Below are 17764 nucleotides of genomic sequence, written 5' to 3' on the forward strand. Positions count from 1 at the left end.
AAAAGTCTGTAACAAAATTTTTTAGGTTCTCCTTTTTTATGCATTTTCGAGAAGAAACTTTCACTGTATTACCGTAATAAATAGGTTTATTCCGTGGAATGTCAAAAAAATAGGGAAATTATAGACATTATGCAGGTTTACCGCTGTTATTTCAACATTTGTTACCGTTATTCAATACTGGCTTTTATGTCAAAATTTTCTTTTTCTTTGTTTTTTGACTGAAAAAATGAAAAAAAATTGTTAAATTTGGCAGTCGAATATAAAAAATTTTATTGTTTTATAAATCATAAATATTTATTATTAATTTTTTTGTTCCATTTTCTAAAAGGTATGTACATATTTTTCGAGCTTTATTTTCTTTTGCTTTTTTCACGAAAGAACTTTGATATCTTTATATCAAATATTATGAATTTTATCCTCCGTTCTCTTCCAGTGCTTAGGTCTCTGTAATATAAAAATTTGAATATACAGATATTTCAAATTTATCAAATTGATCCTTTGGCACATATGTAACATAGGTACAATATTATTTGGGTACCAGCAAAGTATAACCAGCATTACTTTCGGAAAATTGAATACTTGGAAAAATTTTACTCAAGATTTCCGACAACTGAAAGTAATAAAATAAAATTTATTTATTTTAAATAATACAGCAAAATATTTAAAACTTATTATTTTTACAATAACATAAATACTTTGTGGTGTTAAGGTTATATTTTTCACATTATAATTTTCCCTATCACCATCCAAAATGAAAACCAAAATTTGTATGTAGTTCAAATCGCTTTTTTTTAAATAACTTCATTCGTGACATTAAAAATATGTTTTATAAATGTTTTTTTATTAAATTAGTTAAAATATTATATAAAAAGAAAGTTTTTATTGAAACAAAAAAAATTGGAATTTGTAGTAATTGCAATTTTAAAATTTAATTTTTATTTTGACGATTTTTAATGCCTTATATAGTGCTGAAATTAAAATCAGGTGACAATTTCATTAATTTCTATTTGATAATTTTGAGAAATTCTATATTTGAATAACACACTATTATATTAATCTATTATAACTATTATACAAATCAATGAATGTATTCGTAAGATCTATTCGCTACATGCTAGTGGCATTCAAAGTTTAATTTTTGTTTTGGTTGCATAATATTCAAATTTGAACAATTTCTTATTTGGAAATCCTCCAAATTAGAAAAACAGTAATAAGCTGCTCATTTAAAAAAAAAATTATTCTTAAGATTAAAGCCTTCAGTTAAAAAGAAATATTACTCTTTTTTATAAACCTCGCACAGACTATTAAAATAGATTTATGTAATTCTATAAAAAGCATTTTCGTAGCAATTTTTAATATAAAAACGATCTCTAAATTTTCTTGTTTAAAATTTCTTTTCAATTAATTTGAATTTGTGTGACTTTTATTAATTGTCGTAAGACATAATTTAAAATATAAGCTCCGTTTGATAATAAATTTACAAACAACAAAAAATTTATATAAAGCAATTTCTATTTACATTTTATCTGAAATGTTTTTACCGGTAAAGGTAAAATAATTATTTTAATTTAATTTATTTAAAGCAGTTTAATATTTTTGTTAAAATACAAATTTGAAAGCATGCAACAAAATGCATATTATATGCATTTTTAGTAAAAGCAACAAAATAAATTATCTAAATTAAATAAATTAAATACAAAAACATTTAATTTTAATTCTATTATGAATTTTATTTTTGATCTCAAGATATGTTAAAAAGCTTACATATTGTTAATTATATTCAAATTGACTTTAATAATATCTTAATAAGGTTCTCTTTTTTAATTAACCAAAAAAAAAAATTTATAACTACAGTTTCTATTTTTAATTTTTTTGTTCTTTAATATAATTAATTATCGTTTAAAATAAAATATTATGTATATTAAATATTTATAAATATTTATATAGAACAAATATGAGTGTATGTATAACAAAAAAAAAAAAAAATAATTATGTTTAGTATTTTTGTTCTTTCTTCTATTATTAATTTAAAATCACATTATATATTTAGTTTTTTTTAATATTTAGTTAAAATTATAAAATATAAAATTTACATAATACCATTGTATTTCTATATATACATATATTTATTAATATAATTTTTTATATATACATGTAATTTACAATTTTTGTTCGTTGATTTCATTATTTCAATAACAGTCATTAAAAAACTAAACGAATAAACCAAAAAAAAAAAAATTTTATTTTAAATTACGTAATCTTAAATTAGTTGTTTTATATATGAGAGAATTAATATTTTTATATTATTTTAATTAATTTTTTTTTTTTTTCATAATTTCATTAATTATACCTTTCCTAACGTATTATTTAAATGAGATTTTCTACGATATCCACGGAATATAAATAATTTAACAGCAAATATCATCATTATAATACATGATCCATATAATATAAAACCAAAACTCATATCCATATCAGAGAATACATTACCCATCATTTGGGATTTTTTAGAATTTTCTAATTGATCCATATTTAATGAATAATAACTAATATTTTGATGATTATATATATTTTTTAAAAATTGTAATATTTCATGTTTATTCCAATTAATTTGATCTAATATTGGTGATGCTGATACTTCTTTATTATAACATTGATGACATGATGATGGCGGCGGAAATTGTAATTTTGGAAATTGTGGATCTTCTGTTTCATCACCAGCTAATCTTTGATTAACTTCATTATGTGCTGACCATAACCATAATATAGCATCATCTTTACTAGCTACATTCCAAATTTTACGACGTGATGCCATTTCCTAAAAGAAAACAATTAAAAAGAAGAAATAAAATTAAATAACATAATTTCTAATTTAATAATGCACTAATATAATAATAAATTTTATTAAAATAAATACATAAAAAAATAAAATAAATTGCAATATTATATTTATACCAAAACTACTTATGTATATTAGCCGGCAATTAAATTTTTAATTCTGTGAAAATTTGCCAAAAAATCCGGACAAAATAAATTTCAATTAATTTTTTGCTGTTACTCGTAATTAATAACAAAGAGAAATGTTTTGTTAACCCATTACCTACAAATATTTTCCATCGTTAAAAAAATGTTCATGTATTATAAACATTTGTCAAATTGACGACAAATTGTCAAAAAATTTTATGTGAAATTTTTTATGATTACGAGTAGTACTGGCAACCGCTATGAAACATTGAACTCTAACAATAACTTTTGTATTATTTGATAAAAACATTGAGATCCATAAAGTAGACGAATGAACTTGTTAATTGATTTTTAAATTTATTTCATTTTCAGTCAAAATTAATGGCATGTGATAGAGGGTTAAAAAATATTCTTATTGAGATTAATCACAATGAATTGAATTAAAATTATTTAAATAAATAAAATCAATTTTACTTATTAAATTCATTAAATTGACGTTAAAAATTTGTTTGACGTCAAAAATATAATGTTGTAGAGAAGAGGATGGATGGTGGGATATAGGGTTTAATAACATTTGTATGGATTCTAAAAATATTTATTTTCATTATTAAATTCTTGGAATAATAATTTGGTGATGTTTTTGCTAATAAATGAATGAATTTCTTAACAATGAATATTTTAAATTTACTTAAAAGTATAATTATTATTTTTCAGTTGAATAGTCACGATTGTAAATGTTAAAATTTATAATTTATTATAAATTGTAATACTCGTATATATTATAGTTTTCTCTATTATACAGTTTTACGCCAACTTATTAAATTTTTTATTGCTGCAAAATAATTTGTCGTTAGTTTGAGAAATGTGTAGGACATATTGATTTTAAAATAAGAGTACAATTGTACAAATACAATTCGAAAGGAATTTGGAGAAAATTTTGAGTTTTAGAATACTTAAATTCTTTTGGAAAATTATTATATTCTCAAAACGCTTAACATACTAATGATGTAAAAAGACTTTCTTAAATTTATAAAATAAAATGTCAAATTTATTTTGAAATTCAAACCATTTTCGAATGCAAAACGTCGGATTCGATTCATTCAGGTTTTACTGTTCGCCAATTAACAATTCAAGTTGAATTCATTTCATATTTTGTGACTATTTAAAAAAAAAAAACAACACTACAACAAAACTAAGCTTATATTTTTATTATTATTTTATTCAGGTATTAAATAAAAAAAGAAAAAAACTTTTTAAAAGAATAAAACTTTCTAAACCGGTATAAAAATAAAAAGTTGTATAGACCTCAGCTTTTTAGAAAAGATACGTCATTTAACCAAAATATTATATTTCATATTGTGTTCTACTAAATTAACATAAAAAATACACAAAGATTAAATACAAAATATAAAGTTGAATGTTGAACTTTTAAAAAAATATACAGTGTATGTCAAAATTAAGTGTACACAAGAAATTATTTGCTTTAATATTAAAAAATTTTATTCTATAAGTATAACACTTTTCACATTTGATTTTGAATGTATTGAATACCTTTTGTCCAAATACAGAGTTTTGGATATTATTTTTAATGTGATCTGAATATACGTACATAGGAGAGAGTATACATACATAGGAGTAGAGCAAAGAGCAGAGCAGAGGTTTGTTATAGTCCCCTTTTTTTTATGAAAAAGTAGCTTGTATTTCATATACATATAGAATTATAACAAATTTAATAAAATTTTTGGTTAAAATTTTTAATTACAGATTTTATAAATTTTACAAATAATCATAAAAAATATTTTTTTATATTTATCAATTTTGTAGCAAAGAATTTTAAGTTTTATCATTTAATTTTGACAGTTACTGCATATATACAATCATATATACACATTTTGTACAGCTAATTTTACACAAAGCCATCTTTAATACTTAATATATACAACAAAAGTTTTATGTATATTAAAATGAAGAAAAGTTTGAAAACCTTTTAAAAAGTAAGAAACAAGTAAATAAATATTAAAAATTATAATTTAAAAAATAAAAACAGAATTATTAAACTTTTAGTTATAGCTACGAGTACGTTCTCTTGTATATACCAAAAATATTTGCATAAGAGCTTTCAATAGAAATTTTTAGAACAGCGAATATTAAAATTTAATATATTTGCATATAGACAGTAATTTCTTTATTAAGATTTTATTTAAAAAAATTTTAAAATTCTGAAATTGTTAAATTTATTGGCATTACATAAATGTTTACAAATAATGGAAATGAATTATGAAACATATTAATTAATAATTGTACAGAACTGTAGAAAATTATAAGAGAATTGAGATTAGGCATAAATTGAGCAGCCTAAATAAAATAAAACTATTTATTCCAAATAGATGGGGCTCTAATATTTTTGTATTAAAATTAAATGTCAAATTTATTTAAAGTTTACAAGTACACTGTATTAAATTAGAATTTCACTTCTTGTGACAAATTGAACATTCGATTTTTTCCTATTTACTTATAAAAGTAATGAAAATTTTTAGCGTAGCTAATATTACAACCATTTGAATTAAATTGTGCATAAAAACAAAAATTTTAATAGAAAAATAATAAAAAATTATTGAAGCAATAAATTTTTACAGTTCAATTGTAATTTTGTAATAAAAAATATAATGTGGAGAAATATTTTTTAAAAATATACTTATATATAACTAGTATTTATTAAGTTTTGTTGCCTTATTTCTAAAATGTTACTAATAATACTATTAATGAATTTAAAAAAGTGACAGTGTTCGTGTTCTATTTTACTTTTATGTACAGCTATACATTAAAGTTTAATAGAACGTGTAAATATACCTGTAAGTGTATATTCCAAGCATGTATAACACTTTTAATTACACAAAAATTATTTCATGCTTGCGTATAAAAATATTTAGAAAGAGTAGTTATGCTTATTTATTACAATTTATAGTAGATTCTTTTACATTTTTATTTAAATTTATAAATTAGATTTTATTCTAATGTATAACTGGGTTTTATTATAATAGAGCGTTTTATTTACACAAGGCTCCCAAATACACCGAACATATTTAGGTTATGTTGAATATTTTTAAATAAAATTGCAGTATTTTTTTCAGAACGATTGTACGAAATCTTCCACTACATCCGTGAACAATTTACGACTTCCATAATTTTAATCGTATAACAGTTTCTTTATTTCTTATTTTTACCGTTGTGTTATTATTTTTAGTTTCTAATAAAATTCTAACCTAAAACTATGACTATGGTTTATCTTTCATAAAATATTTTATTATCAAACAAAAATACGCAAAAATCTAAATATATAGAATATTTGTCCGGGTAAAAAAAAATTATTTTCATTTTCTGAAATTTTTCAACCGTGAAGGTTGTAAAAGAAGATTCAATATTTCATTGTTGGTGCCATTTAAAATTTACTAGTACATATACTAATGGAACTACAACCATAGTTAAATTGTATTTTAGCTTCAAAAGCAACACAATGAAAAAAAAAACACTGAGAAAAATACTAATTATTTTGTGTTCGACTTTTTGCCATTATGAATATTAAATAAGAGTTATGCACAAGCACACCTTTTCCTACTATACAAATTGTAAATAAATAAGTAAATAAATTGATTTTTTTTATTAGTGCAACTTGGCATATAGAAATAATACGAAAAATTGTAATTGCAAATTTTGATTAAGGTTTTTAGGGTAATATTTTTGGACAATCAAGTTTCGCAAGCATACTTTTAATACTAAAAACGTGTAATTTATAAAATTCATAATTATTATGATAAATATAAAAAGCTTTTATTTTTATTAAAAAAATAAAGGCACTGAAATATCAGAGTTGAGAAAAAATAATTAATATGTGCGTGCTTCAAAATTTTGAATATTTAATTATCTATACTTTTAAATAAAATATTATATTAAATATTTTAATGAATTGAAAAACATTGATTTTCAATTTTTAAATGACATTTAGATTGCTATCCCATTCTAAGTGTCATGCTACTTTTTTATCAATAATAAATTAAAAGGAACTACCTGAATGGATGTGTACCCCGAATTGGTGGTAAAATGTTTTCATACTCGTAAATTTTAAATCAAGTGACTTAAATTAGCTACGCGTCTACGTAACGCGTATAACTATTATTGTCATTTAGGGCGAACTTAGAATTTAACATTTTAAATTTCTTTTGAAAAATAATTTTGAATTTTAGAAAGTTAAAAATTAACAATATTAACGCACTTATCCTTACGTAAAATTACATATGTATATGCATTACATTACACGAGTGTGTTCAAGTCCATTATCTTATCCGTACATGAGTATTCAAGTATCGTACGTACTACGCGCTACACACCCATTTAGATAGATCTCCTAAGTATTAATCGATAATTTTGTAATTGAATTAAAGCAAAAAACCTCTATTGTTAATATAGGCATAAATAATGAGGTAAATTTTAAATAGCAATATGTTTAAATAAATAAATTGGAATAAATAAATATAGCCTCAATATTTTTCAATAATCCTTAACAAAATAACTAATACTTATTAAATTTATTTTATAGAAGAAAATTATAATTTTATATTTTTATATTTTATTCATTAACTTTTCTTTTTTTAATTTATTAACATTTTCAATTACAAATTGAATTATTAAAAATTTTAAAATAAATAAGTAAATCATTTCATCTGTGTATATATATATACATATACGTAAATATTATGTGACTTGAACACTTAAGTAAATAAAGAATATTTTAATTATTACCCCAATTTCACTATCATCATTCTACCTCAATTTTACCAGCTTTCATTATTTATTTATTTATTTATATAAGCCGTAAAAAGCGTAATATTTTTTTTTTTTGTACAACATGGGAAAAAGTTGTTATATAAATAAAAAAATATTTGCAAAATCTTAAAAAAAAAAAAAAATATTTAACAATAAATACCAACAAAAAAAAAATATATAGGGTAAAAAAAATGAACGTGGGAGTAAGTATACGTAATCGTAAACTTCAAAATGTCACAATGCAGCAGAATTTTAAAATAAAAATGAAAAATAGCTGAAGTTGTCAAAAAAGAAAAAATTAAATAATTTTTTTATTGTTAATGTTAAATTTGTTAAAAATTTTAAAATTGTAGCCAAATTTTGTTAATTGTATGCATACTAAATAAAGTTGACCGTTCTTAGGTAACAAATGACCGCAGACTGTATAGGTGACAAATTTTCAAAAGTAAGCAAACAAAAAATATCGCCAAATTTGATTATGCGAAAATTTTGTACAGAAAGTAAAATGACTAATGGGTTCAAATATTTAATAGATTTTTGACAGGTTTTTAAAATTTCTTGTTTAATATTTACATAAATTATTTGTTGTTAAAAATAAAAAAAAAAACTAATGAAATATGTAAAAGAGAAATATAAAATTTTGAACTTTAACTGAGCCCAAAATTACATTAAGGCATCTTCAAAAATATACTGACAAAAATGTAAGCAAAGAAATGTTTTATATTGTTAGTGATTTTGATTGATGACCTCACTTAATTGAAAACTAGAAAAATTATTTTGATTTCTATATAAAATTTGTGTAAAAATATTGGCAAAATTGATGAGGTTTTTCTTTGTTAGTTTAATAAACGCAATGTCAACTCGTTTTTAGAATGACTATTTTAACGTAAGCAAGAATTAATAATAATTAAGAATCATAGTGCTTAAAATTAATAAAAATAAAAAAATAGTGATAATTTTTTTGAGTTTACACGAAAAATAATTATAGCCTTTAAAATCTTGAAATGCAAATGGTTTTTTTTGTGTCATATCTCTTTTACCATAACAGAATTTGTAACGTGACAGAATGACTTAAATTAAAGTTTAAGAAACTTGAAAAAATTCTGTAACAAAATTCTGAAAAAAATTTTCTAAATTCTAAAAAATTTCGTAAAATTTAATTGAATTTCGTGTATTTCGAAAACCTTCAAGATATCATACTTATTTCTAAACAAAAATTTTATTCATTTTTGATGCCCTAAAAGATGGTACATGTTAAAGTACTTATTATTGAATCACACTGTATGTATATATAAGTAAATGAAGAATATGAACATTAAGTAAATGAAGAATATGAACATGAAAACCTAGTTATTTTTATTTAAGTATATCAGAAACTACAACCTAATAAAAAATTATAATAGTTTTACAACAACAGGAAATTTAGAATCATAAATAAAATTTGCATTTGTATTTCTAAACATGACACCAAAAATATTCACTATTAAATATTAAAATTAAATTTATTTAGAAATTCTCATATTACTAATCATATTTAATATTATGCTTTGTAAAATTTTCAAAATAATAAAACTAGTTTAATTATATAAACGTATGACTATTTACAAAATATAAAATTTTAATTGATAAAATTAAAAATTATTGTTATGACCCAACAAATTGCTTTTTCATTTTTTAAAATAAGTACGTGCTAATTTTGTAATTTGACAATATGATCCTATTCTGGGTAATATTAAATATTTAAAAATTTCTACAATTTTTTATTTAACTAAATACATATTTTGTTTTTTTTGTATATCATTCAATAATTGATTAATTTATTTTTTTAATATTTATTTGAAAATTAAAAAGAAAAAAATATTTAATTTGGATAACATACGTGCGAATATGTCAATAGATATGTCAACGACAAATTTTTCAAAAAAAAAAAAAAAAAAAAACAAAAATCAAAATTAAATTAAATTTTATAATAAGTACGTACAATATTTTAAATAATTATTTTAAATTTTCCAATATATGAACAATAAATTCAAGATTAAAACTTCTTCACTTTTTAATTAGTTGTACTTAAGGGAAGGCAAAAAGCAAGAAATAATAATAAAAAATAGATAAGAAAATAAATAGATGTTTATTAATTATTTTCTTATCAATTATCACATTTTTTTTTTATAACAATTTTTTTTTTTAATTATTAAATCACGAACATTATTATTTTGGATTTTGCCTGTTTTTCAAATCGCGTAATTCTTTTTATCAAAATACAGGGGCTTATTATAAATATACACAGATACATATAAGATAATTAATATTTTATAATTGTTTAAATTTTTAGTAAAACAAATTCTAATTATTAATTTTATCAATTTGTTTTTTGTTTGTTGTTATTCTTAACATACTATAATAATTCAATTGTTTGATAAGTGGTGTAAATTTAACATAAAAAACGTGCTTTAATGTAATTTTAATAAAAAAATATTTTTTTTTTTGATAAATAATAAAAATTATAAACAATTACATATTTTGTTTTTATTAATTATAAATTAAACTATTAACATAATAATGTTAATAATTTGATTTACAATAATGTATTCCATTGTTTAATTACACAAAAACAAATTCGCCGTGAAATTAAGTTATTATACTTAATACGAAAAAAAAATTAAATTATGCAATTATTAGTATTAATAACATTTAAATGAGGTCATTATTTTAATTTTGAATGAATATAAAAAGTATGTAATAAATGATGTTAATGACTTTTTCAGAATACATGATGTTAATTTAATAATTATTTAGTGTTCGAATAAAAAATATAAGCTTTTCGTTTAGTTTTTACAATGATTTTGTATATATAATATATAATTGTAAGTATAACAAATGAATACTTAGTTTTTATAAAATAATAAATTTTCCAATTGTTTCATTTCTTTACAATATCTTAGAATAAACTATTGTATTATAAGAATAGAATTTACAGAATAAATCAATATATGTACATGAAATTTTAAATGTACATCAATTGTTTACCGCAAAACTAATATGACTCAAAACCCTGCACATTTAAGAAAAACAAATATTAAAGTAAATGGAATTTAAAATATTTTCTCGCTATAGAATTATTTCATAATGTATTTTAAGAGATAATTTTCAGAAAAGCTAGTTTAAGCTAGTAATGTTTTAAGTGCTTATTTCTAAATATATAATTCAGAAATCACATTTTTTTTTAAGTTATGCCAATAATACAGTAATGAGCAATTTGTTTTTACAGAAAATTCTACGAATATTAACTAATACTAATAGTGCTTATATTTACAATATATTTATTTACCTGAAAATGATTTGAACAATCTGTACAACCAAAGAAATGTTTAACATAACCATGTATTGCTTGTAAAACTTCAATTGGATCTTGTGTTTCTTCATTTTCTGCTGCTTGTACAGTTAAATAATGAAATAATTTCCATAGGCCACATGTAAAACCTCTTGATAAATGTTTAGAACCAATACAACCAATCCATAAATCAGTTGTTGCAAATAAAGGCACATCATTATCATTAACAATATTCTTTATATAATTTTCTAAATCATTTCCATATATATTTTCATTATTTATTTTAACATAATCATATAATTTATTCATAAATTCTTCACCATTTTTACCTAATGGACTATAACGTTTTATAATACTAATAAAATTTTGTAAAGCTAATAAACGTTCACCATTTATATTAATATATTTTGGTATTTCATGAAATAATGCATAATGTAATGCATGATCTAAATCAGCTCTATATACAACATGAACACCATGATCTTTAACATATTCAATTATTTCACTTATATTATTATAAATATCTTTATGTTGGAATGTTATTATGGAAGTATGTTCAGTTGTTGAATATGTATATAAATTTTTTTCTTCTAAAAATTTAATTATATGATTTTTAAATGATGTTTCATTTAAATTATCGGAATGTATTTGTTCAATATTTGAATTTCTTTTATCAATAATTGATATTGTTGTTGGTGTTACTATATTAAATGATACTGCAATATCTGGATTCGTTGTACGTCTTATTTGTATTGAATCATATAAACTAAAATCTAATATTAAATTTGATCCTAATGTTGAATTTTCATTTTCATATATTATTAAAATATATTTAATTTTTTCAGGAAGATTTTCAATTAAATGTCCTATATCTTTATTTGTTATTTCAGAAAAATCTGGCCAATAATTATCAAAACGTGATTCATTCATTGCTTGAATTATTAATGTCTGAAAATAAGAAAAGAATAAAATTAGTTTTTTTTTTTATATTTTTTATTTAATTTTACATACAATACAAGTAAATATTTATTAAGTTTATAATTTAAGGTTGAATGTTATCAAGACCTTATTATACACACAAGTATTTATTCATCAATATATAAAGTATAATTTATGTGAATTAAAATAAGATTTGTGCCTTATTCTAAAAGGCACAAATACAAATATTTAACAATATTAAAACAAGTGATATTAGTATACAATGTGCAACAATTATTTGTATTTGCAAATATTGAATTCAATCAATACGAAAGTTTTAATGACAGCTTTCTCAGCAACAGAACAATATCAGATATTTTTACTGTCAAAAATTATTAATAAAATTGGCTTGAAAATAGTAAAAACATAAAATTTTAGTTGTTGTCAAACAAAATCCATGAACAATCGTAGATTATAATAAACTATGATTTAAAAACTGAATCAAATACCATTATTTCCATCAATGAAACTAGTGCCCTAAATAAAATATCGATTGACACGACAGTAACCTATGTAAACTCAACTGTAATCATACGCTAATTAATGACCTGGTTGTCATGGGATGATGGTAGGAAAACGGTATATTGGTTTCGATCACTTCAACCATCCAACTTCTTTACTACTTCTTTATTTTGCTTAAAATCAAAAAATACAATTACAACCCTACTACTTATAAGTACGAGTAAGTACTATAAATCCTTTTGAATGAAGTGATTAACCACTTACAAATCAAATCTACAAAAAAAAAAATAATAATCTCTCTAATCTCACTTCTTTCGCAAATTTGTATACGTTTTATAAAATTATAAAATAGAGAAATAAATTTTATTTGATTTTCATGTGCTACGAAATTTTTAGTGAAAGCACATTTATTTTTGTTAATATTAAAATAAATACTTTGCATAATCTAAGTTTATATCTTTATTTAAATAAGCATACTTATACTTAATACAAATTTATTATTATTTGAGTTGTAGTTTTCGATTAAAATGATTTTTTTTTTACATTGTATAACAATGAAATTAAATAAGAAAAATTATTTATTCTCACATTATATTTTTGTTAGCGTGAATAAATCAGATGAATAATTTATGTATATATATACAAATAAGTATGTTTTATATAAAACCTAATTGGAAATTCCGCAAACAAAACAAAATATATATAAATATGTATACATATAAGTAATAATTTTGCCACGTCAACTATTTATTTAAAATAGTTTTTAAATATTAAATTTATACAAGTATAAGTACAATGTGTAACAATATGCTATTGAAATTCTAGCTATAGAGAGAAGTAAAATACAAAATAATAATTTAATTATTTTCTAACCAGTCTAACATTTTAAATTAGTTGAATATTCAATTCTTGGTAACAAAGACCTTGAGAAAAGAAATAGCTGAGTGTATTTTACTTATAGATAAGACAACAAGATTTTTCAATAGACAAAAATCTCATTAAAAAATATTTTCTAATTAAGTATATGAATATATGTACATACTAAGATAAAAAATTAATTGTTGATACTTGAGAAATTTATTGATGAAAATAGAAAATTTTTGAAACTATACCTAGTTTACCTACCCACACATTTTATATACATAGTATCTATATTTATTTACATTGTAAAATTATTTATTTTACAAGTTGTTTATGCTCTTCAAAGTAATTCATGCACATAAAATATGTACTAGAACACGATTATTTAACATATATATTTTTTTTCTTAGAAAATTATGAAAAACTTTTAAAGCTTCCAAAAAAAAATTATAAGAATTGTATACAAAATTATTCTGGTCTTAAATAATAAAGTAGGGTTTCCTTTATTTTTTTCTTTTTCATTCAATTCACATCTTAATTCCAATAAGTATAGAAATCTTAGGAAGCATAGTCCCGAAAGTCTAAAAATATTAAAATTTTTATGAATAAGTAATTTTGTTTTGAAACTATTGTTGACAATAAAAAAAATAAGGAAATTTAAAAATGCAAGGGTAAAAAATTTCATTAAAATAAATTAAGTATTCAAGGACTTAAAATATTGAATATTAAGTAAATATAACAAATGCAACATGAAAAACAAACAATATTCAATGTCTTTAATAAAAAATAAAAGAAAAACAAAAATATACTATGTATGTATGTAGCTATTATTTAATCGAATATTTATGCAACGCTTTTATTAACCTTTCTGATCCTTTTTTAATTTTAATTTTTTACTATGTAGGTATTTCAATGGCCAAGTGCTTTTGTATATAAATTTTACACAATGTAAGTAAACAATTATTATGTAACAAAAATATTTATGTATGTATTTAATTAAGTATAATAATTTAATTTGAAATTTAAAATTTTTTCATTTCGATAAAAGGAACTTCATTTTACCAAAGACCCTAAAAATTTAGGTAATCTAGATTATCCATTTTATTTAGTTCCTAGGTAGGTAATCGTATTTTATTTTTTCTTAACTTATTAGACTCTTTCCTAATTTTTTATCATGCCTTTTATCATGTTTATTTATTGAGACAGCTTTTTGAATCAAATTAAGAAAACACATCGAAACTAAGTAGGTACTTAATTACAATTACATCTTGCTAAGCCAATATTTTCAATTAAGACCCATGATTTTATTTTCATCTCATACTTAAGCATTTCATTTTTATAATGTTTTCTTTGTATACAGTAAGGGTGGGTATTAAAATTTCATTAATTACAAAAAAAATTTAATAATAAAATTTGCAAATTAATTTGAAAATTCACAGAATCATGATCAGCGATTTTTTTCTTAAAAAATTGCTTTCGTTTTCGTCTGAAATTCATTAAAATTTTGAAACTTTTTCATAAAATTTGAAGACAAAATGAAATATACAAACTATCTAGCTTTTTGTTAATTGTATATAGTTACTGGTAGAGTTCATTGACGTTAAAAAACAAAAATGGGAAAATTATATTAAAATAATTTTCGAATTAAATCATTTTGGTAACAAAAAAAATACTGAAATCACGTAAGTATCATAATTATTTTTACATTTGATTTCTTTTTCTTATTGTTAAGTTACTTAATTCTATACTGGTATGGCATACTAACCTTTTTAATTTCATTTAAATCTTGTGATTGTATTTGATAACCAATTTTTGTTTGATCATCACCTTTTAAATAGTATGGTGAAAAATATCTTAAACTTGGATAACCCAATATTTCATATTCTCTACATATATCATTATTATTATCATCTGCACAATCAATTGCAGCAACTTTTATTATTCTTCTCCAAGGATATATATCTTCGGCTAATTCTTTATATTTTGGTGCAAATCTTCTACAATGACCACAATATGTATTATAAAATTCTAATAGTGTACCATATTTTTGATTTGATATAAATGATTTCACATTATCAACAGTTAATGGTATTACTTTATCTGATGAATTATATAATCCAAGATTCGTTTCCAATTCTGGACTTCGGCTTAAAGGAACACCAGAATAACCACCTTTTAATGGTGATCCAATCAATATAAATATTATTGGTATAATTATGAAACTTTGCATTTTGTACATTGTAATTTATTTACGTTTTTCTGTTACAATAAAAAATCAAAACTAAAAAATTTTAGTATGTTGGTAAATCCGATTTATTCCTTTTTTACTTGGTATGATGCGAGAATATGAAAACATTCACAGATATTTCTTGAAATCGAAAAAAAAAACAAAAGCAAAACGTATATATGTACATATATTGGTTTTAATGATGTATTAATTAATATTTCACTTATATTTATATTTTTTGTATAGTTTAGGCACTAGTTATTAATTTTTAACGCGAAAACAAAAATGTTTATTACACTACGCAAAATTTGGCTGGAACTAGCATTTTTTTTACTATATATTGATGTACATATACATATGTATATATATATACTAAAGGTATATAATATTTGGAGGACAACAATAATTTGTATGTATTTCCTTGTTTTAGGAGCAGATTATTATGCAAATGTCCACGAATAATTGTTTTTCTTAAATATTTTGTTTTGTAAATATTTTAAAATTTTTCTATTTTTCTTTTTAACTTTAGGAATATAGTGAAATTTTCACAATTTTAATAAATTGGCCAACTTAAATATAATTTAAACTTTTTCGAATACACTTTGACTTTCTACTCACTACTAAACTTTTTACAGTCAGGTGTGGTATATTAATATTAAAATAATATAAATAAAAAAATTAATGTGAAAATTTGAGTACGGGAGAAACACAGGTAAATGTCACAATTAAACAAATCACACAGAGTATTACCAATTAGTGTTATTATGGAATTTTACTCAAAATATTTAATTCACAATAAACATTTCAAAATTTGAATACAATGGTAAAATTAAAAAAAGTGTTTATTGGGTAGAAACTAGTTTTGACAATTGGTTGTGAATTAAGAAGAAAACAAAGTAAATTATGTAAAATATCGAGTACAAATTTCTTCTGACTATTTGAAAATGTATGTGTATATCAAATCTATTATGATTCATTATTATACAATTAATATCTGATTTTGGTTTTGAAATTTTTTTTGGAAACATTAATTTCTTTAATCTTAAAATCTTAAAAATTCTATTTTTTTAACAAAAGAAAACTAATTAAATAATATATTTTAAACATTTTTTGTTTGACTAAAAATATTATTATTCAATTTTTGGACTAGTTATATTGATTTTGATATAATGTACTTTGACGTTGTCAAAAAATAACTCAGTTATTTTTTATTAAATGAGTTATCAGACATGCGTTCTTTCATTTCATTTGTATGAAAGCATAAGAAAATTGTTGTTTTATTTGTTTTTTAAGTTTTATTTTATTTTATGTTTTATTTACAATCGTGACCTTAAAATTGTGAATTTTCATGTAAATAAATTCTCATGAATAAATAAAATATTGCATATGTTTAGGAAAAAAATTAAATAATTTAGAATATCATGTATATATACATATAATACGAAAATTGTTGCTCAACATTTTATTATCAATAATTTTCTTTTTAAATGACACTCCTACACTCTACAATTCAAGGCATAATCGCATTGAATCAAATTGAACAACATTGAATGAAATACTTGTTGCAAATTAATTAGGTTTCCAATAAAAAATTGATATAAATTAGCTTTTAATATCGTTTTTATTTTTAGATTTCAAGCAAATATAGCTTCCCAACACTCAATCATATAATTTTCAAAAAAAAGCTTAATCTTCGTTGGATGATTTAAGATTAAATATCAGTTGGATGATTTAGGATTACAAAATCTTAATTAAATAAAAATCGAATTATATTTCTCTTAAATTCACTTATTACTCACATAATTAAATTAAGATAATTGGACTCAAGTATGTTAGAATATATGAAAAAACTTTAAATCAGACATACTTAAATAAATACCTTTACATACACAAACTTTGAATTATTACAAAATATCCTTCAAAAAAATCTCATAATTGCAAAATTTGTTTATAGTCATTTTTTTTTTCGCTAAATATTGTATATAGGAAAAATTTAAATATTTTTAGAGAGTTTATTAAAATGTGTTAATAACCAGAAATTTTAATCCTTCACTACATACATAAATAATCTTGCTCGCAATATTCAACCGGCAGATATATAAATATATACAAACGTTTTG

General features: G+C 21.1%; 1 protein-coding gene across 2 annotated transcripts; it reads right to left on the reverse strand.

The window, feature by feature from the left end:
• Positions 1-269: 269 nt before the first annotated feature.
• LOC129607243 (sulfhydryl oxidase 1) lies at positions 270-16346 on the reverse strand. Of its 2 annotated transcripts, none has more exons than XM_055518097.1 (4): positions 15183-16346; positions 11114-12064; positions 2351-2818; positions 270-610 (listed from the first exon to the last, which is right to left on the reverse strand). In XM_055518097.1, exons 1-4 carry the CDS (start codon positions 15654-15656, stop codon positions 527-529), a joined length of 1977 nt encoding a protein of 658 aa, XP_055374072.1. In that variant the 5' UTR covers positions 15657-16346; the 3' UTR covers positions 270-526. The 2 variants fall into 2 exon arrangements, with proteins under 2 accessions (XP_055374072.1, XP_055374073.1); XM_055518098.1 differs by lacking the exon at positions 270-610 and adding an exon at positions 1819-2210 and having other exon boundaries at positions 15183-16345.
• Between the last annotated feature and the right edge of the window lie 1418 nt (positions 16347-17764).

This window comes from Condylostylus longicornis, unplaced genomic scaffold, assembly GCF_029603195.1.
Source record: "Condylostylus longicornis isolate FDR11 unplaced genomic scaffold, ASM2960319v2 ptg000027l, whole genome shotgun sequence".
Classification (NCBI taxonomy): Eukaryota; Metazoa; Arthropoda; class Insecta; order Diptera; family Dolichopodidae; genus Condylostylus; species Condylostylus longicornis.